This window comes from Toxorhynchites rutilus, chromosome 3 (assembly GCF_029784135.1).
Source record: "Toxorhynchites rutilus septentrionalis strain SRP chromosome 3, ASM2978413v1, whole genome shotgun sequence".
Classification (NCBI taxonomy): domain Eukaryota; kingdom Metazoa; phylum Arthropoda; class Insecta; order Diptera; family Culicidae; genus Toxorhynchites; species Toxorhynchites rutilus.
Window position 1 is genome coordinate 38,672,819 of NC_073746.1, and position 24,822 is coordinate 38,697,640.

At 40.4% G+C, this 24,822-nt stretch overlaps 4 protein-coding genes across 10 annotated transcripts; 1 reads left to right on the top strand and 3 right to left on the bottom strand.

Moving 5' to 3' along the window:
* The first annotated feature begins 2,259 nt into the window (after positions 1-2,259).
* On the top strand, positions 2,260-4,508 carry LOC129776486 (zinc finger protein 271-like). Of its 2 annotated transcripts, none has more exons than XM_055782156.1 (2): positions 2,260-2,608; positions 2,663-4,508. In XM_055782156.1, exons 1-2 carry the CDS (start codon positions 2,349-2,351, stop codon positions 4,425-4,427), a joined length of 2,025 nt encoding a protein of 674 aa, XP_055638131.1. In that variant the 5' UTR covers positions 2,260-2,348; the 3' UTR covers positions 4,428-4,508. The 2 variants fall into 2 exon arrangements, with proteins under 2 accessions (XP_055638131.1, XP_055638132.1); XM_055782157.1 differs by having other exon boundaries at positions 2,260-2,600.
* A 3-nt stretch (positions 4,509-4,511) lies between these two features.
* LOC129776488 (FK506-binding protein 59) lies at positions 4,512-16,246 on the bottom strand. Of its 6 annotated transcripts, none has more exons than XM_055782158.1 (5): positions 16,090-16,246; positions 15,134-16,013; positions 14,980-15,074; positions 14,671-14,919; positions 4,512-4,857 (listed from the first exon to the last, which is right to left on the bottom strand). In XM_055782158.1, the coding sequence occupies exons 2-5, from the start codon at positions 15,987-15,989 to the stop codon at positions 4,699-4,701; spliced, it is 1,359 nt and encodes a 452-aa protein (XP_055638133.1). In that variant the 5' UTR covers positions 15,990-16,013; positions 16,090-16,246; the 3' UTR covers positions 4,512-4,698. The 6 variants fall into 6 exon arrangements, with proteins under 6 accessions (XP_055638133.1, XP_055638137.1, XP_055638135.1 ...); XM_055782162.1 differs by having other exon boundaries at positions 15,140-16,013; positions 16,090-16,245; XM_055782160.1 differs by having other exon boundaries at positions 15,134-16,027; positions 16,090-16,231.
* A 146-nt stretch (positions 16,247-16,392) lies between these two features.
* LOC129776484 (uncharacterized) lies at positions 16,393-21,099 on the bottom strand. Its single transcript, XM_055782154.1, has 2 exons — positions 16,925-21,099; positions 16,393-16,864 (listed from the first exon to the last, which is right to left on the bottom strand). The coding sequence occupies exon 1, from the start codon at positions 20,993-20,995 to the stop codon at positions 17,471-17,473; it is 3,525 nt and encodes a 1,174-aa protein (XP_055638129.1). The 5' UTR covers positions 20,996-21,099; the 3' UTR covers positions 16,393-16,864; positions 16,925-17,470.
* Positions 20,952-24,239, bottom strand: LOC129776485 (uncharacterized). Its single transcript, XM_055782155.1, has 2 exons — positions 23,620-24,239; positions 20,952-23,559 (listed from the first exon to the last, which is right to left on the bottom strand). The coding sequence occupies exon 2, from the start codon at positions 23,456-23,458 to the stop codon at positions 21,080-21,082; it is 2,379 nt and encodes a 792-aa protein (XP_055638130.1). The 5' UTR covers positions 23,459-23,559; positions 23,620-24,239; the 3' UTR covers positions 20,952-21,079.
* Between the last annotated feature and the right edge of the window lie 583 nt (positions 24,240-24,822).

The following is a 24,822-nucleotide window of genomic DNA, read 5'->3' on the forward strand; positions in this document are numbered from 1 at the left end:
ACGGACGTGTACGATCCTGGAACTGTGTATGAACAATTAAGATTGTGTGTGAATACGAAAGTGTATTTTGAATTATGTTATGTTAATGAAACACGTGTCATTAAAAGTTGAACCTAAAGAAGAGTTGGCGATATTGAACATGTTAATACACTTGCGTGGTCAAGCAAAAGCTATGATCACGTACATTCGAATCGTCGTTGAGGCAACCGTTGATACAAGCGTAATTCAACACAATACCGAAATGTTAAAGTGTATATAAAAAAGTAAAATGAAAGTAAAATCTTGTAAACCATTACTAAGAATGTCTGAAATTATATCATCAAATAATAGTTGTGGATCCCGACGATAAGATCGACAAGTGTCGAGGGCACGACGCAAATGATATGTATGACGTCCGTTTTTCATTCTCAACTATCTGAGTTTCCTCCTATCCATAATCTCACACTTTTATTCATTAACAACTATTGATGTGCTCGAAGGTGCGAGAATCATCAGCGTAGATACAACTGATCCAGTGAACATGCCGTGACGTGTCACTGAGAACAACTCCCACTGCGACGACCGTTCCTTAATAAGAATCCAAAAGCGATGCACAGGAGCTGAGATGTCTCTGGGACTCATCACGTTCCTGTCAAAAGAGTGAAGGTGAACATCTCACATTATTGCACTTTGATGGGTTTTCAAATTTTCCGCCAGTTCTACTTTTTGGCCTTTTTAATTACACATCTCCTTACCTCAATCCTATATCCCCACTTGCCATTACTACTTGCTCATTATCGATGCTCCCCGTCTTGTAATTAGCCTTCCAATGACTGCCGTTACTAATAGTTCAGACAGCAATGCATTCCAATCATACCGCACTTTCTATTTTGTTGTTCCGTGCTCCCTTAATATCAACTGAACCCAGATGATAACTTGTCAGAATGTAAACCAACGCTAATTCTCACACTACTTGTTTTTTTCCGACAACATCTCATTTCCTTCCATATCCTGCCAAAACTGACGATAAAATGTGGAACATATTGAATGACTCATGTCCACCACTAGAATGAACCTGGAAGTGTATCTCATCCCATGTCCTTGTCATGGATACTGGGCAACTCGTTAAAAATTGCCGAAAAATAGATTCCACTGTCCGAGTAGTTGATGTCTAAGCGTCAACCGTTTTGTACCCTTGTCATGATTCGGATGGAACACTTCTTTCGGTATCATATTGATTCGGGTACATTATTTTCAATTTCAATGATTTTCTCTCCTAAAATTTTGGTCTCCATGTTTTAGATACCATCTTCTTGAGCAGTGTCAAATGAACGATCAACCCTTATTAATAAATTTTCGTATGTTGTCTGATAAATAATTTGAAATTGGCTCACATCTTGGTTACTCACAAGGCGGTATAATTCGAGCTCCTTGGTTATTCACTTGATATATTCACAATCTACTCACGTATAGAGTGTTATTCACATACATCATCAACGTCACGTACACGTTACGTCTCGTTACGTTACGTCAATTACTCTCCCATGCAATTCTTATGGAAACATCCACATACATCGGCAACGTCAACGAATATTTTACGTTAACGACCTGCAGGATTCTTTTAGGAAAGAATAATTGACGCTGATTAATGGCTCGTTGAGATTTTGTCTCTCGGCTTTTGTTTTGATTTTGGTTGCTAATTTTTGTCCCAGCACATCCATCTGTTCGAACCAAACTTCTGAGTCAAAGGGCCTGGTAATATTTTCGATGAAATTTTGATTAATTGGCGATTATTATTTCACAACATACACACCGACACTGAGAGCCTTCGAAACATCAACTTCATAACGGTAAAATAATGAAACTTCGTTTGTTTCTATGAACGTGAGGGAGTGAAAATGGCACATGGAAAAGTTATCCGTCTTTTTCGACGTCATTTCACAAATATTCACTTCACGTTATCACATTAGCCTCATATTCAGCGGGAGCTCTACAAAAAGGTACGTTTTTAATTGATAAATTACTTCCTGAAGCTAGCATTTTTACATGGATGCGGTGGGCAATCAAAGATAAACACAACGACTGACGTCATTATTTGCGAAATAGTTATGGCAGCGCATGCTATGTCGCTCGAAACTCGACCATCTTCATTACCTATTTTTCCAGGATATTGGCTCGAATGCATTAATTGAAATTATCGTGTATCGAATGTTGTATCATCCATCAATTGTTTGACCCCTCACAAAAATTCGATGAATTCTAATGTAAATATGTCAGCTGTGTTTGTATACAATGGAATATAGTATACAGAAATATTGATTTGTTTAGTTATCGCAGTTATCGCAACTCAAGTTCGCAAACCAGTATTCATGGGCGAAAGAATGGGAACCCGGAATGGCGCCGGCTGTCGCTTCTGTGGAGATAGCGACGAATTAATCGCTTTGAACGAGGTGGTGGACTTCACCGAGGGTGCTAGTATCGCTGCGACTATCAATGATTTAGCGGGAGTAAATATAAAACCAGAAGATGGCCGATCTCAGTGCATATGTTTTCAACGATGTTTGGCTCGTTTGCGCGATTGCTACCATTTCAGACAACAAATACAAAAGGCAGAAGAAACGGTGCAAAGGTTTGTTTCATTGATTATGTACACATCAAGCTAATATATGGTCGATTTGTTCAGTTTCAGTGTACAAATAAAGGATGAAATCGTGGTAACTAACGATGATAATGTCTCCGAAGAAGAATATGTTATGGAATACCTAATGGAGGATGATGATAATTGTGGGAAAGGAATGAACGAAATCGAACCATACAAAGCAGACGACATTGGATTGACTGCTGAATTTGTTTTGCCACCTGAAGAGTTTATCGTTAATCAATTGGAATATGAAAACTTCAATTATCTAGAGTTCAGTGGTGAACGCTGCTGTGGATGTAAACGTTTTGTGAAGGATGTAAATCAACTGTTAAGCCACTCCAAAGAGACTCACATTTCCTTCGAAGATTGTGCAGAATTTTGTTGTAATGTTTGCAAAACCAACTTCGAAAGTGAAACACAACTTCGAGAACACAAGACCTATTTCAGCATAAAAGAACTGTATATATGTAAACTTTGTCAGCAATGTTTTCATGGGAGACAATCGCTTATGTTACATATGGAGAACAACGAAGATCATTCTAATCGAACGAAGGAGCTTGCTATGGACGATGGCGTGTTAGTTGAGCCTCCAGCTGTAGGCCAAGATATCGAAATTGAATTCAGCTTACCAGAAGATGTAGAGAATAAAGCCCAGAATCAGCGTCAATCAACAAAATTTCCAGATCAGAAGTTGATCAGCCATATAGAAGAGTACGACCAGTATCAAGTTATTCACGTAGAAAACGCAGAACGCTGTTGTGGGTGCGGAGTGTATTTCGAAACATTCGAAGAGATGGTGCAACATGCCCAACAGGAACATCAACATCGGAAAACTCCAGCTCCGAATAAACCATTCTGTGAAATTTGTCACGAAAGTTTCAAGGCTGCGTATGCTTTGAATGCTCATAAAACTCATTGTCGATTCGTGAGGCAACTCTACCACTGTAAACTTTGCAAAATCATTTACTCACGAAAATTTCACCTGAAGCGGCATTTCCAAACTGCACCCAATCATGTGATAGATAGCGATAGTCTCGGACTCGTCAAGCCTAGCAATCGTAACGCATCGAATGCTGGGTTTGCGTGCTGTTTTCTGAAATGTTCACATGTTTTCGGAAGTGAACAGCAGCTCCTCGCCCACGTTGACGAACATCATGGACCGCGTAGGAAAATAAATTCAGCAGAAAGAATTAGTGAGGAACATGTTTGCGTGATTTGTTTGCGGTCTTTTGGTTCTCAGCAATTACTGTTGCTCCACCGGAACCGTACACTGAAGAAGAAACACATATGTAGTTATTGCGCGGAAGCTTTCCTTATTCCTAGTAAACTCCGAGAGCACGAGCAGCTCGTTCACTCTGGAAATGTTCCCCAGCACCCGTGTGACGTTTGTGTGAAAGTGTTCCGAACAGTGAATCTTTTGAAAATGCATAAGCAAACGCACAACCAGAAGCGTGAATTTTCCTGCGATCAATGCACAGCTCAGTTTCTGTTTCGTTTCCAGTTGAAAAAACATGTTCGCGGTGTTCACCCCACAAACTTTCCTTACGAGTGTAGCTTTTGCGAGAAAAAGTTTTCCACCAAAGCAAAGTGTGATCTCCATTTGCGATCCCACACCGGCGAGAAACCCTACAGTTGCCGGTATGAATCTTGTGGGAAGCAGTTTTCACACGTCACCGATCGAAAACGACATGAGATGGGCGTTCATACGGGTGAACGGCCATATCGCTGCGAACATTGCCCTGCAGCGTACATCCGGAAACGAGAACTGCTCATGCACATGCAAAAACATCAGACATTGAAGGGTTAATTGAGAATAATCGGGGAATTCGAGGGAGGTGATATTGCTGATGTTCCTGCAAACTTGAAATGACAATAAACCAAAAAAGTTCCGGTATTTTTATGTCTATTATTTTATATTACCATAGTTTCACAATATGTCAATACAATGAGTAGAACCATTGTACGTTATAAGGATTTCCAAGGAATTTTAATTTCGAGTGTTATTCCACTACTCAGCACACTTCTAAGCACAATGCAACCAAATGATTCAGTAGAAGGAATGAGTGCCCACTATCTCTTCACATGTTTCTAAACTCTTTCAACGATTCACTAAGCATGATGACATCCGGATTCTCCTGTTCGAAGCGAGTCGGTTCGTGTTCACGTTCATCATCCCGCCATTCGCCAAAGTTCTGCTTCATCACATCTGGCTGTCTGCTTTGCTCTTCCTCCTCACGCTGCATGATTTTGGTGATTGAAGATTTTTTGAATAGCGATGGCGATTGTTTTCAGTTATTATAATAAAATTTTACTTGTTTTTTTTTCAAAATAATAAAAAGTATTGTTACTTCGAGTGTGTTTGAATTACAAAGCATACAAAGTACGAATAAAACAAAATGAATATAAGGTATAGTAAGAAGTAATCCATAAGTTTTAATAGATCGCATTAGTATCTCGTATCTCGTGTTAAGGTTTGATTCAGTTAGAATCCAGAATCACTGTTCGTTTTATAGTGGCGGTCGTAGTAGGCGTATCTGAAATATTTTAACAACAAATTGTTTGGAAAACCTGTATCTTTCGACGATGAAAATTTCACGTTGATCCGTTTTGTTTTGATAAAGTTGTGCGGAATGGAAACTGAGAGAAAAAAAATTGATGGCGTGATCAACTACTAAAATGACAAAATTACGATCGGAAGCTAAGGTTGAAGGTGTTGAGAACAATTAAAGCAAACCGGGACTCTCGGATTACAACATTGCCAAAAAAACACTACTATAACCAAAGTACCATCCAAAGAAACCGTATGCGCGAAGGTCATCGTAATTTCCATGTCTTCTAGCAACCAAAGAGAACGCTGAAGCAATATCTGGTGGGTACAAGACTCGAGATAAAAATTTGAACTGAAAGTGTATCGAAAAATGTTATCAAAAAAAAAAATAATCAAAAATTTAAGTACTAAAAAATTCTTAAAAAATTTTGTTACCTTTGTCATCGCGAAGAATTATTTCTCGTTGCGCCTATTAGTGGATTTATTTTTATATCCTTGGATGCAAAAAAAAATAACTTGGTAGTTTTATCAAAAAACGTTGTCTCGGCCAATATTTCTGAAGGCATTTTATTTGGCTACTACTGGTTCTTATGTTGTTTATGTTCAGCATATCCTAAGCATCTCCTATGTTGGATTTCAGCATTCAGTATTTGAATATTATATTATTAGAATTCATATTAGTTTTAGTTTGTGTACAATTACAAATTAAATTCTTGTATGAGCTGAATGGCTCTGAGCCGCTCACCATGATGAGCTGATTTGCCCATCTCTAGCACAGACAAGTGCAGAGTGAGAAATGATACAAGAAAAACTATATCATCATTCGATCACTATTTGCGGAGAGCAACGAATGGGAAAATAGATAAAACGAGAGAGTTTCTGTTTCTAACTGGATCGGTGTTGCTAGTAAAACTATGCGGTCTATATGAATATATATATTTCAAGAGATAGCAGCGTTAAAAATAGAAAATATAATCTGACTACCCTTCCCTTAGCTTCAATCGAGCTAAATAATCATATAGTTTGCACTCTCTGAGACTTAAAAATCAGAATCTGCTACATTAGCTGAATATGAATCATTCGCTTTGCGTAGTCCGTTAGAGATGGGCAAATCAGCTCATCATGGTGAGCGGCTCAGAGCCGTTCAGCGCATACAAGTGAGCTGTTCATTTGGAACAGCTCTTGAGCTCAGTTGAATTTTGCAGTTGTCCACACAATTGCATATGAAACGTAATCACCATGGGACATTGCATAGTGTGCATTTTCTTAATAGACGGAAAGCAAAAAATAAACGAATTTAATTTGTAACTGTACAAAAACTAGAACTGATATGAATTCTAATAATATAATATACAACAAATACTGAATGCTGAAATCCAACATAGAAGATGCTTAGGATATGCTGAACTTAAACAACAGAAAAACCAGCAGTAGCCAAATAAAATGCCTCCAGGAATATTGACTGAGACAAGGTTTTTTGAAAAAACCATCGAGATTTTTTTTTTGCATCCGAGGATATAAAATTAATCCACTAATAGGTGCAACGAGAAATAATTATTCGCGATCACAAAGGTAACAAAAGGACCAGCATCAATCATCAACATTCATACCGGGTGGTTTTCTGAATTGTTTTGATTCAGCACGCGGAAATAAATGTTTGTGTTTCCACAGTAATGTTTAAATAACAATGTAATATATCAAATTTATTTACTAGCATATAATAATGTTTATTATTTTGTTTGGCCATATAAGAAAAATTTAATGAAGTAACGAACGATTGAATATCTTCAAAACAAAAACCTTTTTTCCTATCTGGCATCTCTGCTAAAGCTAAAGTACGAAGAGGGATACACGAAAACAAACTGACGTCATGCCATGAAGCGCGGGAGACGAAAAATCCTTTCGCGTCTCGCAATTCACTCTCTGCAGCTTTTGCGCTCCACAGCTATGCAGCTCAACAGCTCAACAGCTCAGCAGCTCAACAGCTCAACAGCTCAACAGCTCATCAGCTCAACAGCTCATCAGCTCAACAGCTCAACAGCTCATCAGCTCCAGCTCCGTAATGAGCTGATGAGCTGCGTTTTTTTTTATTGCGAGCCGATCCGAAACCGCTCACTATGATAAAGCGATTCGAATGAACAGCTCATGAGTGGATGGCACATCTCTATAATCCGTATGATCCTGCTGTTTCATGATGCATGGAGAGGTTCGATATGTATATATTAGAGGCAAAGAAAAAAATAAACTTTCTGCATCGAAAGCGTACATGATGGTTTTGCTTATCTGAGACGAACCAGCCCAGGAGGCTGAAAGTCTCAAAAATAAAGAATAAAAAAAATGGTTTTGCTTGCGTGCTGGTGTATCATGAAGTGCGAACCGATGCAGAGTTGTCTCGTTCTACTTTGTGTCGTGATTTGTAGCACCCCAGCAAACATTAAATCGTATAACTTTGCACATGATAAGTCACATATAATTTCGTATCAAATCACAATCGCATAAAATATCAATCAAAATATCGATCTTATATATCTAAAATCGCATAAAATGCAAAAACACGATTTTCCATGTCATCGATGGATTGAGTGGTAACGTTGTCGTATCAAATCGCATATCAGTCCAAAAAGCATCGCATATCGTTATATACGGCTTTATATGCGTACAAAATATGGCATATACGTATATCGCCTCCACTTTTGTGTGTATATGCTAGTTATCTGCATCATATATCATACAAATGTGTCTTGGTTGTATGTATATCGCCTCCAATTATAGCTTTTCATACGACTTAATGTTTGCTGGGACATAACAACAAAAGAATGCCGCTGGGGGAAATGATTTATGTATGATCATATTTGAACGAATGAAAGCGTTTTTTTCAGTGAATGGATCATTTGGCAAACACTGGAGAGGGACGGTTCGTTGGTTTTTTGTGTGGGCTTTGAGTCTCTGCTTTTGTTTTGTTTTAAATAAGTGTTGGGACTATGGGGTTTAATGATTTTTATTTTATTTTTCTAAATCTAGAACTGATTTTAGGCATGCTGATTCGAAAGAGGGCATTGCAATTTAAAATTGTTGTAGATGGCGACACCATGAATAACATTAAATAAATCATTCGTTTGACATTTGACGTGACGGTGCCGGTGCAAGCATTGACTGCATGTGTGAATTGGTGGAGACGTTGACGGAACGTAGACGTTCTTTTCCGTAACGTTCTATGTGAATCGCATATTAACCGTTGATTTTTCTAATACTATACTGTGCCGCGTCGCGTGATAAGTGTTCCGCGATGAGGCGAGAAAACACGTTTAAAATAGACTATTGTCAATTCGCCATTAAGCCGTCGGTCGAAAAGCTTGTTGGATTTTGTTTTTCAGTTCTCGGATTGAAGATGGAAGACATCAAACGACTTCAGTGCATGTGCGTTCGTAAAAGTCAGTGAATTTGCGATCGCACAAAAAGTCGTCGATGAACATGGCGGAAAGCACGAAGTGGAGTGTAAGGGGAAGAAACACACTCTTCCAATTACGCTGGAAGATGGTAGTGTAGAAGCACGTGTTTACGACCTTTCCGAAGATGTATCCGAAAGGAAGGTCGTGGATTTTCTCACCGCGTTCGATGAAGTAATCTCGATCCGAGATCGACATATGGTCCGCTCATATGCTGGTAAAGCAAAATATAGACTCGTGGGTAACAATCACCGGAGAGCAAGCGTTTGTCGTGTATAAGGAACAGTTTCATTCCTGCCGCCACTGCTAAAACAAGCACACACTGGCATATCATGTATCCAGAACAAAATGCTTTTGTACCAGAAAAGCCACGCGAACGTGGCGAAGCAATCTGGACAGACCAACAAGTCCACTACCGATCAACAACACAAGAAATCAGCTGGTGCGAAACCGGCATACACGAAGAAATCTACCGCTCCACCACTGACATCATCACAAGTGTTTACAGAACTGTCGAGTGTTACGAACCAGAGTGAACCCTCGGGTTCAAAAACGCACACATGTGGCCAGCCCGAAAGCACCTCATGTCCAAAACCGAATACAAACAGCCAGCCTGCAGTCCAATCTCAACGAACCAAATCGTCTTTACTAGCGCCACCGCTGTGGACGATTGTTTCAAACAAACAAGCGTTGCGATCGCAGAGCAAGTGTAGCAATGAAACAGATGACTCTACCACATCCATCAGCAGCAGACCGAGCCGGGGACCACCGACTGGTAAAAAACTCCGCTGGGAAAATACCGACAGATACCGGGAAGATACCTATCGCTACCATCACGAACCCCACGAAACTGAACGCTTTACGAAACTTTGTCAACAGTCAGAGCCTTGACATCGTCAACCTTGACAACTGTACGCTCCCGTCCTCAAAGGCGCGTACCCAGCCCGAAAGGGGGATGGAAAATTCCATTACCAACAGTAATTGAGACACAATAGAGTGCAACACTGTCTCAATATCTCTTGTACCAAGCTTTGTCAGGTCACAGTGTGCGATCTATACTTCCTTTGTACACATATCCCAGCAAACATTAAATCGTATAACTTTGCATATGATAAGTTACATATAAATTCGTATCAAATCACAATCGCATAAAATATCAATAAAAATATCGATCATGTATATCTAAACTCGCATAAAATGCAAAAACACGATTTTCCATGTCATCGATGGATTGAGTGGTAACATTGTCGGATCAAATCGCATATCAGTCCAAAAAGCATCGCATATCGTTATATACGGCTTTATATGCGTACACAATATGGCATATACGTATATAGCCTCCACTTTTGCGTGTATATACTAGTTATATGCATCATATATCATACAAATGTGTCTTGGTTGTATGTATATCGCCTCCAATTATAGCTATTCATACGACTTAATGTTTGCTGGGATATATATTATTGTACGGTGAATAAAATATTCAGTATTCCTCCAACCTTCACAGTGTACACATCGTACTAAAATCTTTGGAGGTTTTCCTTGTTCCCCTGATTTTTATCATCATTCCTCCAGGTCCTTTCGAATCCACTGGCGGAACTGACCCACAGTATTCCCCTTTGGACACCGATTGGATCTCAGCAGAAGCCAGATCGGCTTCAAGGGAATCCACACCAGCTGCAGCAGTCACTCGACAAAGGGAGTCAAGCCGTCAACCTTCAGTGGTGACTGTACAACAACCAAAAACTGAACTGAACAGGGATTCAAAAAAAATACTTATTTTCTCTAATTTGATATCTTATAAACATTTTCCATAGGGCTGGTGATAAGATTTATAGATTTTGAGATAATAACAAAATATTATAAAATGAACAAAATAGTTTTTTTTTAATTATTGTTTATTCTCGTGCAACACAGTTTGTGAAAAAAATCACAAATATCAAAAATCATAGGGTAAATGATCTTGGTTTGTCCAATTTGGGGTGATTTTACGCAACTAGTAAATGCAAATCGATTTTTCTTCATGAAAATCACACATAATCGATACGAGTTTGGGTTTGTTGAAAAGCCCCAAGTCTCTAGTTGCTAATACTACCATAAGGTGTTGAAATTATTCAAATTTTTTATGTTTTTTAACGATTTTCCTTAAAGAAGAATTATGATCATGGTTTGCTCAAAAAAATGATCATGGTTTGTCCGGTTTTAGAAATCTCCATTTTTGAATGAAAACATTCGAATTCACAATTAGATGTTGCATTTATCATTGCTTGAGTTTACTGTCATCATATTGATTCATTCATTATTTAGGCTTTCTTCAGAATATTGCCTTTTCTTGGGCATTTTAGAAGTGTTCACCTCAACACAATCAACACAGAAAAACCATATTTCTGCTATGCGCGAAGCACACCATAAACAAACATAAACAAACTGCAGCGCGCCAAGCGGTTGCCATAGAAATCATGTGGACAAAACAACATTATTGAATTGGACAACTCATGATCAGAATTGAGTTCATCAAAATGCGTTAATTTAATGGTTTAGCTATGTAAATCCGATACAAATGGTAAGCAAGCATGATGTTTACAATATTTATAAGTGTTGTAATCCAGAAAAGGTCTGAATACGTGCCAAATAATCATCTGGCGATCGATTAAAAGTTAGCTCGAATCAGGGGCGCATTGACACAAATAGAAGGTGTATTTTATAATCCTTTAAAACATGTGATTTCGTAAAAATATACTATCAAACTACTATAAATCATGTAAAAGGCAATTTCATTTATATGTTTCGAAACATTCGAAGGCCTTATTTGACACAGGAGCGCTGAATTAGAGCATTCAAAAAAGTGGGCAAACCATGATCATATTTTCGACTGGACAAACCAAGATCATTTACCCTATATGAACGTGTTTAACGCTAAACCTAGTGATGTTTCATGTATATCCATTACTACCACAGCGGGTCAAGTGACCCTTCATGAATAGTTAGTGAACAAAGACTCGATTTGTATAGTTTTGTTGAGAAACGTGGCATACCATATTTCTCCTGTATATCTTGACATAAATTAGAATAAAAAATATTAGCAAAATAACGAAGATACAAATTTGACAAGCTAAATAGCACTGTAGCTTGAAATGATTACTGTTAGCTCGCTTGGATAGTCAGCAAAACAATTGATTCTAATCATTCACTTTTCATTCACAAATACAACAAAATATATAAAGCAATAGCAAAAAAATGTGAAATGCAATAGCTTTTTATCACAACCACACATACAAATCTTTGTGATATCATATGAATGTTTGCACGGGTTAAATGACCGGTTGCGGATGTTAGGGCAGATTACATATATTTCTCAGTAAAAAAATTACAAGAGAGAAGTAAACACTGATAAATTCATTCGATGTAGATTTTAAGAAAAGTAGTGTAGGCAAATTATATTGGGACAATGTAATTTGCAAGAAAAGTTTGACTTAAATTTAAAAAGGGTCATTTGACCCCTCGGGGTAGGTTTAGTGTTAAATAGGAATAGAACCAATACTAAGTCTCAAAATACTAAAAAAAATATCATGTTTCATAAAAATATACTTTTTTTTTGTATCGCGCAACACTGTTAAAATTCTGAAAAAAATTACAAATATCTGACGTAGAAACACATTTAAACACGAATTAGAGTAGTATTGAATCTCTAAATCTTCAAAAAAAAATCAATATTTCAAGATTTTTTTTAGTACTTAAATTTTTGATATTTTTTTAATAACATTTCTCGATACATCGTAGTAAGATGAGCTTTCAGTATTTTTTTCAAATTTTTATCTCGAAGCTTTCGAGAATGGCGTGAAAAACATTGAAAAGTAAAAAAAAGGCAAAATTTCTTATTTAGTATCCTATACAACATTTTCCATAGAGCGGGTGATTTGGTTTGGGGGAAATTTCTCTCCAATACCCGGCAAGGCCCATCAACAATTTTACATAGCTAAAGGCGTAATAAAAATTGAAAAAAAACAAAGAATGTGGATGACAGTTTTTTCGCTCGCCAGCTAATATGGCCAGACCCAGAAAGGGAAGAAAAGCTTATCAGCTTATTTCTATTATTAATTATTGCACAGCAAAGCGCTGACTATTGAGCTTGAGCTTGGGTAGACTGTACACTTCGTAGTCGCTCTTCGTGATTGTCCTGCACCAAAGAAATTGCACAAAGAACACACCGAATGACGCTTGGGAGTAGCAAAGCATTCTCATTGTACAATTTTCGGTGATTCAAACTTTAGATAGTCAATAACGACGCCGGCCACGTCCTTACAGTCACCCTGGGAAGGGAAGGAATGTTAGTATGAAATTCGTCGCCCGAAGGCCAGAAGAGTCGCCCCCATATCGTGGTTCCCTAGCGTTTATCAAGGAAGGGATAGTTAGTTAGTGGGGGGAGGTAAGAATCAGAATTGACTGTGGTGAGTGATGTGATTAGGAGTTTATCCATTTCTTTTTTCCATAATAACCATGGATAACAGCTATCCTCCTTAGGGGTTTTGGACCCTCTGTTCTGGTTCTCAATACTTACAAGTTCTTTTTCGGACATGCAACTATAGAAATCCGTCATTCGCAGGCGGAATTTTAATATATTGCGTTCAATGTTTGAACTCATAAAATTGGAAATAATGAACTTTTGTCGGAACTGAAGGAAATATATGAGAATCTAAAGGAACGCCGGTGATATATCGCAAAAAAATCCGAGTTAGAAGCCCAAAAAATGTCCCTTCAACAGAAGGGTCACGGACCGAACTTTGCTCAACTTATGTCTCGTATCCAAGAGCTGAAACAAATTCGACGGACAAAGAATCCGAATTGGTCGCGATGCGCTAGAGGGATCAAAGTTTCGATGCCCATTGACGATGGTTTTGAAAAGAGATACACCAAATTGCGTTCGCTGACGGTTAAGCTAAAGAAAGTCGCCGAACAGACTACTCAGTTGCAAACGTATGACAAAGAGCGAGAAACATGCCCAATCCGCGAATAGAAAAAATGAAGCGTAAAAAAGGCCTTCAACATGGTGAAGAAGAAAATAGATACGGAAATAACGCAAGTTGGACGAGTGAAAATTTAAATAATACTTAAGGTTCCGGACAATTATGATTTCGTCGATTCCATTCTGGTACTGTCAGAGACCAATTGCCCAAGAGTTCAGCTCGAATCCACTCCAATAAGGCGGGATACAAAAAGAAACTCGATGTATGAGTTCCATACAAGTTAACAAAAAACAAGCTCATTGGCGAAATCTTCATACGCGAATCGTTACTGGTGACAAGAGATCACCTACTACAATGTTAAACGATGGCAAAGCCATGATTGACGTTCACAAAGGTTTACTAAAGTAAGGTTGAAATGGAATAATATGTTATGAACAGCTCCCCTACGACCAAACCTCTGATTCGTTATCAAAACAACGGCGCATCACATTAACCGGGTCATTTTAACTATGTAAAGTGCAGCCAATCAATAGGGGGTCTTCGTAGCCACTTGGTTACGCGTTCGCTTACTAAGCGATCGTTCGTGAGTTCAAACTCAGGGCCCTCAATTGACCATCTTTGTGTTGTTATAGAATAACTACGTCCACGCAAACATCATCAGCTATGGAGATCGATCCACGGTGGAACAAAGATCGATTCATCCATACAACTGCTCTGCTCTGCAAGAAACATCGGGCTGCTGTTCTATAAATAACCCAACAATGATCAATATCAACTGTCTCCGCTGTCCGGTCTGCTGAACAATGGAAGAACAGATAGAATACCCTTACGCCTACATGGCTACTACAGTGTAATTTACCATAATGTAATGGAACATAAAACCTAACGCCTAAATGGCTACTTCTACTACTGTGTAATTTACAATTTATAGAAACATAAACATATGTACATGTACACGATAAAAACCCGGCTCTGTTACAGATAAAATGCTAATGAGCCTGACAAATAAGTAAATGGGATAAAAAAAAAGCCAATCAATTAATAATGGATTCTTGTTTACTACACCTTATAGTCGACATGTCATTAACTCACCTGCTTGTCACTTTTGGCAAATTTGGTGAACATGTTTGCAAACACTTTCTTCTGTTGGTCATTATATAGCTTTACTTTCTGTTTGCAGATTGTAATCTGATTTAAGGCAGCCTTATTTTCCGGTTCAATCTCTTGTACGGCACTGAAGTCTTCCAGTGCCCTTTCAAAGTCTCCCAATGATAACAATGCCTGACCCCGTCGGTAAAGGGCCTTAACGTTTTTGTTATCGATGTTTAAAGCCTCGTTGCACTGTGAAGATTCAAGATTTAGTTCGGGTTACAAAATAAATGTGCAACATTGTTCACTTACGGCGTCCTTTGCATCGTCGAAGTTACTCATCTTCTGCTGACAGAGCGCTATGTTCAAATAAATTGCAAGTTTCAACTGTTTGGATTCTTCGGAATCTGTGGGAAAATCAAGATAAGGCTCATATAATTTTTCATTTAATTTAAATGAAACCCACATTTACCGCTACTTGACAGGAAGCCCAAAGACTTCTCGTACATTTTCAGCGCAATGCTGAATTTGTTCTCTTTGAAATAGTTGGTGCCCCTTTCCTTGAAAAGTTTGCCTTGTGCCAATCGTTCCTCGTCATCCAGCTTCCAACTGTCGATCTCCCGTTCGAACTCATTCAAAGTAACCGTGTACTCAACTGTAGCATTCGGTGGAACTCCAAGCTCCGGATTACCTTTCTCCCCGAAGGCAAACTGTGGCTTAATAATCAGCTTAGAAGTTTCCACTTTCTTGAACTTCTCTAATGCTAACTCAACGCCAGACACAACGCCTGCTATTTCTCCCTCTCCTATGTTAAATTCTACATTCCGTTCTTCGAAGATACGTCCTTCGTGGCGACCAACTAAATCAACCTTAACCAATGCTCCATCGTTTGGAGTTTTCTTTCCCTCCCCGGTCTTGAGAATAAAACGCTCGATGCTCCGATCGGACTTAGGACTCAAATCTTCTCCCTTCCAGCCAAGCATCTCAAGCTCAAAATTAAGTGTCGCATTCGGTGGAATATTGGGTGGGCTACCCGAAGCACCATAAGCATACTCGGGAGCACATTTGAGTATACTTTTCTCACCCAACTTCATCGTAAGAACACCCATGTCGAAGGCTTTAATTACCGATCCCTGTCCCAGTTTGAATTCGAAAGGCTCATTGCGGTCGCGACTTGAGTCAAACTGTTTTCCGTCCGCGTCTAACGTCCCGGTGTAGTGCAACACAACACTGCAGCCATTCGACGGGGTGTCCTCACCGGTTCCCTCCTTGAGGATTTTCTTTTGTACTCCGCCATCCCCGGATAGATCAATAAAGGCCATCCTTCCACTGGATTAGTACTGGTTCTAGAAATATAAAACTTTCAATCCCTTTCTCATAGAATGAATTAAGTGAACATCATATAGAAATTGTTCAACCAACCTCAATCAAAGAATTTCTGAGTTTAATTGAATTTCGAGAACAGTATCGTATCTAAAAAACGAGGAGTATTAGCCGCAAACCGCAAAAATTATAACGCCTTTTATTCCGGTGATAGCACACTCGTTTCTGACACAAGAGAATGTCGTGAACTCTCAACAATCCACTACTAACTGCACAATCAACGAATTGACAACAGGACACTATTTACCCACATTAAAATGTACGTGCGGTCTTTGGTTTGAAATGGCTTTAACTTTACTTCAGATTGGCCTAGAATTTTCCACGGTATTTTTGAGGGCGTTGTACTGATGTTTTTAATAACGCATATACATCGCATGAATGTTCTGGAAACTAGGAGACGATTTCTGGTTCGTGACATCGGATAACAATGAAACATTTCAGTTGCCAAGACACAGAGAAATATTTCACCCCTTGCCATATGGATTTGTTTTTTTTTTGCATATCCCAGACAAAACCCTCTTTACTGCTAGCAATTCATCAGTTGAACATGTTTCATTTTATTCAGCACCGCGAGTGACGTGACGAAGAACCTCGTTATAGAAGTCGAGTCAATAAGAATATTGCTCGTTAGTTCTATTTTACTATAACTTACTGAGCAAAGTCAATAGCATCGACCAAGTGGAAGCCATCGATGCAAGTATAATAATTTTTCGAGTTGTTTGGTTTACTTCTGGCATATTGTTGGCTTCGCCAACAGGAGTGCAGTTTCCGAAAAACAAATCACCACTATTTTTGCTGGGTATATTAAAATTTCCTATAATTAGATTTTAATTAGTTACATATGATTGTTTCTGGTCTAGTTAGTAAGTCTTACGTTTTAGTGACTCCTGTTGCCTGTTCTATCAGGAAGCCTCCTCAGGTGTATTCAATACGCTTTTTAACTAGCCTATTTATTTTAAGTATAATGTTAGAAATAAGTTAAGGTTTAATTTAAGTAAACTTAAGTGCTTACCCTTTATAGTAGATAAATCACTTAGCAGTAGAATCATTTAACTGAGGCTAGGTGTATGCTTGGTGCTAATCTATGAATGAATTAATTTTTAACTCGAATTCAAAATCAAATAATTTTGTTTCTTTTACCTGATCTAGAATTTCAAATAATTTAATTTTCATTGAAAATCTTCGCACTTCGCACTTGCTACTCTCTTTTCTAACTATCTCGATTTTCTTTTCAACAATGCCTACTAGATTTTTCCTTCTAACAATGGTTGCTATAGTTTCCTTTTTTCCCCTATTTCCATCCATTGAACTCAAAACTCTGAACAAGATTCGAAGAGGCAATTGGATGTTAAGGTGCGCTCAGCCTGAGAGGCGTAACACTCCCCCCCGTAAGCGGACCGCATGATCCGATCGGTCCACCTTACTCGACTCCGCGACGGACATCCAATACCGCCAGCTTCACCACCGGTCTTTCATAAACACCGCTGCTAGTCTGTATCGTCGCTTTACGCGTCTGGCCACCACTGGACACCACACCGATAACTTTTCCTTTTGGCCAACAGTTCCTCGGGTTGTCGACGTCGACGATGAGCACGATATCTCCAACTTCTAATGGCTTTACCTTTTCGTACCACTTCGTGCGCCGGGATATTTCAGGGAGGTAGTCTTTGATCCAGCGCTTCCAGAAAAGATTGGCCAACCACTGAGATGTTGGCCATCCCCGCCGTAGATTCGCTTTGTCGTCATCAATCAGGGTTAGCGGTTTAGATCCATCCGATGACCCCAAAATAAAATGGTTTGGTGTCAATGCTGCAGCTGCTTCGTCTTCGATGGGAACATGCGTTAGTGGCCTCGAATTGAGTATACCCTCTATCTCCGTCAACGCATTCCGCAACTCCTCGTCAGTAGGGTGCTTCACTGCAAGGACTTCCATCAGATTGCGCTTTACCGACCGTATTAGGCGCTCCCAGATTCCACCCATGTGGGGCGAAGCAGGTGGGTTGAAGTGCCAGGACGTAGTTGGTGTCACGAACTCTCGCATCAACTGGTGTCGGTCAACTTCGCGCAAGGCTTCTCGAAGCACCTTGCTAGCGCCTACAAAGTTAGTGCCACAGTCGCTGTAGAAACTGACTGGCGTTCCCCTCCGTACAATGAAGTTTTTAATGGCCATTATACAAGAGTTAGTCGTTAGAGTGCTAGCTACTTCAATATAGACCCCTCTGGTTGTCAGACAGGTCAGTAAAACTCCCCATCGCTTCTCGATCCTCCGACCCACAGATACTTCAATTGGTCCAAAATAATCAATCCCCACGTGAGCAAAAGGTCTAGTGTACGCTGCCAACCTAGCTTCTGGGAGATCTGCCATTTCCGGAGGCTGAGGAAGTACATCGCGGTTCTTGCACCATTGGCAATTTTTTCGGATTTTTGCAAGGGCCGGTCTAAGACGGAAGATGCGGTATTTTTGACGGACTTCATTCACAACAATCTCGTGATTGCGGTGCAGGTACCTTTCATGATAATAGCGGAGAAGCAGCGACGTTATCGGATGGTTTGGTGGTAGAATTGTTGGATTTCTTGCATCGGCGTGTAAGTATGTGCAAGTTCCCGTTCTCCCTCTCATTTTCAGGACACCGAATTCATCTACAAACGGGCTCAGCTTGTATAAAGGACTGCTTTTTTGAAGGTGTTTGTACGTTCCGTTACTATCACATGTTTTTAAAACAGTGATTTCGTTCTGGTAGACCTCCCGTTGAGCTTGCTTGAAGTGATACTGTTCGGCTCGACGCAGCTCTTCGCTTGCAATTGGCCCTGACGTTGTTGATTCTCCGCTGATTCGATGGCGGAGGTTTGAAAAGAACCGGAATACCCAGGCTGTCACCGCTATCATTGTACGCCAACTCGAAAACCTCCCAACGTCGATCACTGATGCCGGTGCTAGACAGTGAACTAATATTCTCGGTCGTAGCTCCTCCTCGGTAGAGACAGTTTTGATGGGAAGGACCGGCCATTCTGCTTCACACTTTTTCAGGAACGCGGGGCCCATATACCACCTACTTTCTGATGTCAAATCCGGTCGGGTTTTCCATCTAGTTCCATCGTCAGCCACATTGGAACCAGTAGGCACCCATCTCCAGTCTTGCAGATCTGTTGATTCCAGGATTTCGCCAACTCTCGACGCGACAAACACACTGTATCGTCTGTGGTCGGAGCGCAACCAGCAGAGGACGTTCCGCGAGTCCGTCCAGAAAACGTGCTTCGAGATTTTGAAGTTCAGGTTCTTTTTTATACTGGAAGCTAGCCTGCACCCTATTACTGCAGCCTGGAGCTCCAATCTTGGGATGGACGTATACTTGATTGGTGCCACACGGGTTTTAGCTCCCACAAGCGTGCATTCCACATCACCGTTCCTGACAAAGCGTAGATATACCGTAGCTGCCATTGCTGTTTCACTGGAGTCAACAAACGTGTGCATTTCTACGATGGTTTCTTCGTCCACAGTTGTATTCCGCTGGTAACATCGTGAGATTTGCAGTTTCTCTAATTCCGGAAGCAACTTCAGCCAAACTTGCCAATTCTCGAACTGTGCCTGGGGAATTGATTCGTCCCATCCTACATCAGCCCTCCACACTTCTTGTAGAAGAATCTTCAACAAAACCATAAAATGTTCGATAAGCCCTAGAGGATCGTAAATGGTCATCAACGTCCTCAGTATCTCACGTTTCGTCGGACGCCGGGTTCCTTCTAAAAGATCACTATCAAATCGGGACCAACAGATCTTATACTTGAAGGTGTCGGCTTGGGTATCCCACCACATACCGAGAATCTTTTGACTCGCCAGCTCCGAGGTTAAATCCAAATTTTTCTCAGTTACCGTTATGCCGTTGATTTTGGCCAACACTTCCGGTGAGTTAGACACCCAGTTGCGGATTTCAAATCCACCCTGCTCGTGAATGAATCGCACTGTTGTAGCCAACTCGATAGCTTTTTCCACCGTCTGCGTACTCAGCACCATATCATCCACATAATGTTTGTACTTGATTATCGCCACCGCCTCTGGGTGCACATTTTGAAACCGCTCCGCATTCCGATTCTTCACGAACTGGGCAGCGCTTGGCGAACAGCAGGCACCAAATGTCATTACTTGCATTACGTAGATGCTCGGCTCACATTGCTCGGGATCATCACGCCAGAGAAACCGTTGACAGTGTTGGTCTTCAGGAAGAATCCTCACCTGGTGGAACATTTCCCGGATATCTGCGCAAATACCGATTCTATGTTCTCGAAACTGGTACAGAATTCCAACCAATGACGACAACTGGTCCGGGCCGGTGAGCAACGCAGAATTCAAGGAAACTCCGTGAACTGCGGCTGCAGCGTCCCATACAATCCTTATCTTTCCTGGTTTGTTGGGATTGCTGACAGGAAAGATAGGAAGATACCACACACGCTCGTGATTTTCGGCGAGCTTTTCCGGTGATAACTTCCGAATGTAATCCTTCGTTCGGTAGTCTGCCATTTTTTCGTGTAGGACCTTCGCCAGTTCCTTATCTCTATCCATGCGATTTTCCAAGCATTTAAAACGCCGATCTGCTATTGATCTGTTATTCGGTAGACGGATACCATCTGATCGCCACAGTAATCCGGTTTCGAACCGTTCGCCGTTGTAGCGAGTACGGGATTCCAGAAGCGCCACAGCTTGCTCATCTTCTCTGGATAACAATGTGCGTTCTTGCTTGATGATTCCTGCACTGTCCAGTGAGAAATAATTTTTCACTATTTGATGGAGTTTCGTATCATCCGACTCACTGCAAGTGCAGATATGGTAGGTGTGACTAGTATTCATGGAATCCACCGTTGATTGAACACCATAAACGACCCAGCCAAGGTTAGTCTTCACCGCGATAGGTTCACTCATTTTACCTTCACGGCTTTTGCGTACCAGCATTATGTTGGCGTGCTTGAGGCCGATCAAGATTCGGGGACGGACTTCTGAGTAAGAATCGATAGGAAGATTTCGTAAATAGCTAAACTAACGTTCGAGATAGTTCATGTCCAGCGACTGACAAGGTAACTGAAGCTCTTCAACCGTTCTGACGTCTTGAAGCCGATATCGTTTGCCTTCGTGACCGGAGATCTCAATATTTACGCTGTGCGAGTTCGACTCGAAACGATGTGTACCTCCGGTCCATTTGAGACAAAGTGGGCGCAGTACTCCAGAAAGCTGCAACTCTTTAACTAATTCCTCGTCAACGAGAGTCAGCTCCGATCCATCATCAAGGAAGGCGAAGCATTTCACCTGCTTGTTATTTCCATAGAGCGTAACGGGCACATAGCGGAAAGTACCTGGACCACTGCCGGATAGATGAGTATTAATGTTGCGCTCCTCGTTTTGCATTCGACGTGAAGTGTCATTTCCGGATTCCCCAACAGTAACCGTATCGTTGAGATCCTTGTGTAACAACGCATGGTGTCTAAAGGTACATCCATTTTTTCCACACGCACCATCACAGCCTCCTTTATGGCGTCGTAAGCACCTACGACATAGATGGAATTCCCGGATGGTCGCCCATTTTGCCTCATACGATAACTCCTGGAATCGTTTACATTTCCCGACGTTCGTACAACCACCTTTGCACACCAAACAACTTTTGTTTTTATCTGCTGCTGCGCTCGTTGAGGAATCAGCCTTCGCTACAGGTTTCTGAGGGATTTTCTGTGACTCCTCTTTACCAACCTCTTCTGAATGGGTATTCACGTACTTCTGTTTTCCTACTCGAAACTGTGGTTCGAAAACAACGTTTACGTCCTCTGCCAGACCATATATCCAACGGCTGAATGTAGAAAGCTTCACCTTTGATTTGTTCTTCCGGTACTTCGCCCAATCAAGCCTGATGTGAGGTGGTAATTTGTTCACTAATTCCTTCAGCAGAGTTACGTCAGAGCTATACTCCATTTTTCCGCAAGCTTCTATGGTGGCACTCAAGTTCTGCACCTCAAGAGCAAAATCAACGATCTTATTTATTGCTTCTCCTTTGATAGCCGGCAACGACAGGATCTTGTCCTTAAGGTACTCGATGATTGTCTCCGGTCTTCCAAACCGCAACTTTAAGGCATTCATTGCTTTTCCCACCGTTGCCGGGCGCATGAGAAAACTGCGAACTGCATAAAACGCTTCCCCCTTCAAGCAATTTCTTAAGCGGATCATATTCTCGGCTTCGGTGTACCCACACATTTCTGTGGTATCTTCGTAGGTTGAGACGAACATTGGCCATTCTTCGGGATTGCCGCTAAACTTGGGCAATTCACGTGGAACGACCTGACGCGCTGCTAACTCATCTTTAGTGAGTCGTTTGTATCTTTGTAAATGACTCTTAGATCCCGCTCCTGACGTTCTACTAGCTGCATCCTTCATCGTCGATTGCCTTCCGGGTTTGAATGATTCTATGCCATGGTTCTCTTCCAACACTTCTTCATCTCCCATTTCTGACTCATCTCCAGATACTTCGTTGCTCTCGTTGTCGACAGAAACGTCCTCTTCACTGTTGCTGGCGTCATCCTCAAACTTATCCTCTCCATCGTGCTCTGAATCGTGTTTTTCTTTTACGAATTTTCTGTCGTTGTCCTTCAGCCAACCTTCCACTTTACCGTGAGAGTTTGGTGTATCGTCCACAGATTCACCATCATCTTCCAGGTCAGCCAACTCCTTGAGGACTTCGAACTTCTTATTTACTAGCTCGCGCTTACGTTTCATTTCTTCTGCCATCAGCGTTTCTTCTGCTTCAATCTGCTTCAAGCGAACCTCCAAACGTGCTTTGGCAGATTTAAAGGAAGACGCAGAAACAATCGATTTAGCCTTCTGCGCCGTGTCATTAGTTTTATCCACAGACATTCCACCTCTTCCGCATGCTTCTGTATCAGCAGATTCCTTAGCATGACCATTATCGGTTGACTTTTTAACAACCTTCGATGTCGTCTTCTTCCCGCCACCTTTCACTATCGCAACAAGTAACGTCTTCTTCCGGTCCTTGGCGTTCGATGTCTTCAGCGATGATGAGATCTTCTTGGACTTCAGTTTACCTTTCCGGTATGCTCCCGCGATTTCACATTTCGAGCAGTTCCAACTTCGGTCCGCAATGTCTTCATCCACACCTACACATGAATAATGAGCCCATCCATCACACTTGTCGCATTGGACCATGCTACTAGTGTCCGGTTTCTCACATTCCAAACATGAACATGGCACCTTCGACGTACTTTGTTGTACAACGGTAGATTTAGATGTACCCGCGGGCGGATCTACCATGTTATGGAGACTTGAAACTTCCGGGGTTGAGCCAATAAGGTTTCGATGATCTGCGGTAGCTTGTTTACCGGTTCCGTCTGGAGCGTTTGTGGTCCGATCCAACATCGTTATGTTAAAACGAAATTTTAAAATGTTGGCTTCGCCAACAGGAGTGCAGTTTCCGAAAAACAAATCACCACTATTTTTGCTGGGTATATTAAAATTTCCTATAATTAAATTTTAATTAGTTACATATGATTGTTTCTGGTCTAGTTAGTAAGTCTTACGTTTTAGTGACTCCTGTTGCCTGTTCTATCAGGAAGCCTCCTCAGGTGTATTCAATACGCTTTTTAACTAGCCTATTTATTTTAAGTATAATGTTAGAAATAAGTTAAGGTTTAATTTAAGTAAACTTAAGTGCTTACCCTTTATAGTAGATAAATCACTTAGCAGTAGAATCATTTAACTGAGGCTAGGTGTATGCTTGGTGCTAATCTATGAATGAATTAATTTTTAACTCGAATTCAAAATCAAATAATTTTGTTTCTTTTACCTGATCTAGAATTTCAAATAATTTAATTTTCATTGAAAATCTTCGCACTTCGCACTTGCTACTCTCTTTTCTAACTATCTCGATTTTCTTTTCAACAATGCCTACTAGATTTTTCCTTCTAACAATGGTTGCTATAGTTTCCTTTTTTCCCCTATTTCCATCCATTGAACTCAAAACTCTGAACAAGATTCGAAGAGGCAATTGGATGTTAAGGTGCGCTCAGCCTGAGAGGCGTAACACATATCTTCAGAGAATTATTTTGTTTTGGTTTGCGTCCCTGATATTTTCCTTTGGTAAACATTTCAGAAACGCTTTAATATAATATATGCAACTTGCAACACATGAAGATCGAACAAGAACTCGATTCAGTAAAATTATCTAGATTTACAAAATACGAAAGTTTGCTCAGTCTAATAGTGATACTGATTTTTTTCAATATTATAGTGACTTTCAACACATTTCGGCTGGTTCGTCACTTTTACTTCCATTTTTGGAAGAATGTCGGGAGTGAGAATCGAACTCATGGTCTCTGCGTGAGAGGTATGGATGTTACCACTACGTCAGATCGCCTCCAGTTATACTGATTGTATCAACTTCTCGATTCGCTTTACATAAAGTTTCTCGCTTTATTCTGGAAGCCACCTTACTTTTTAGCTAAGACAAAGCTAGTATGTGGTATGTACTATCACACTAGTTTTCATGATAAAGCATAACAGAAAAAAAACATTTTTTTATTGTGAAATACTCAACAATTTGCTATACATTATCCAAATGTAATTATTCATAGAAGATATGATACGAAACCATATGCTAAGGACGTGAAAAAATAGTCTTCAGAAACTTTATCTCATTTGGAAAATTGACATCTCGAGTGGTTAATTGACAACTCGAGGCAAACAGAAGAGTAAGAAGCCAGTTATCATGTCTTGTCTTAGCT

Excerpts from the sequence above, each read along its gene's own strand:
- LOC129776484 (XM_055782154.1), bottom strand. The coding sequence starts at position 20,995 with ATGCTGGTACGCAAAAGCCGTGAAGGTAAAATGAGTGAACCTATCGCG.
- LOC129776485 (XM_055782155.1), bottom strand. The coding sequence starts at position 23,458 with ATGTTGGATCGGACCACAAACGCTCCAGACGGAACCGGTAAACAAGCT.
- LOC129776486 (XM_055782156.1), top strand. The coding sequence starts at position 2,349 with ATGGGCGAAAGAATGGGAACCCGGAATGGCGCCGGCTGTCGCTTCTGT. Across the intron at positions 2,609-2,662 it reads GCAGAAGAAACGGTGCAAAG|TTTCAGTGTACAAATAAAGG; the intron begins GTTTGTTTCATT and ends CGATTTGTTCAG.
- LOC129776488 (XM_055782158.1), bottom strand. The coding sequence starts at position 15,989 with ATGGCCTTTATTGATCTATCCGGGGATGGCGGAGTACAAAAGAAAATC. Across the intron at positions 15,075-15,133 it reads CCTGTCAAGTAGCGGTAAAT|ATTCCGAAGAATCCAAACAG; the intron begins GTGGGTTTCATT and ends ATTTTCCCACAG. Across the intron at positions 14,920-14,979 it reads TCGACGATGCAAAGGACGCC|TGCAACGAGGCTTTAAACAT; the intron begins GTAAGTGAACAA and ends GAATCTTCACAG.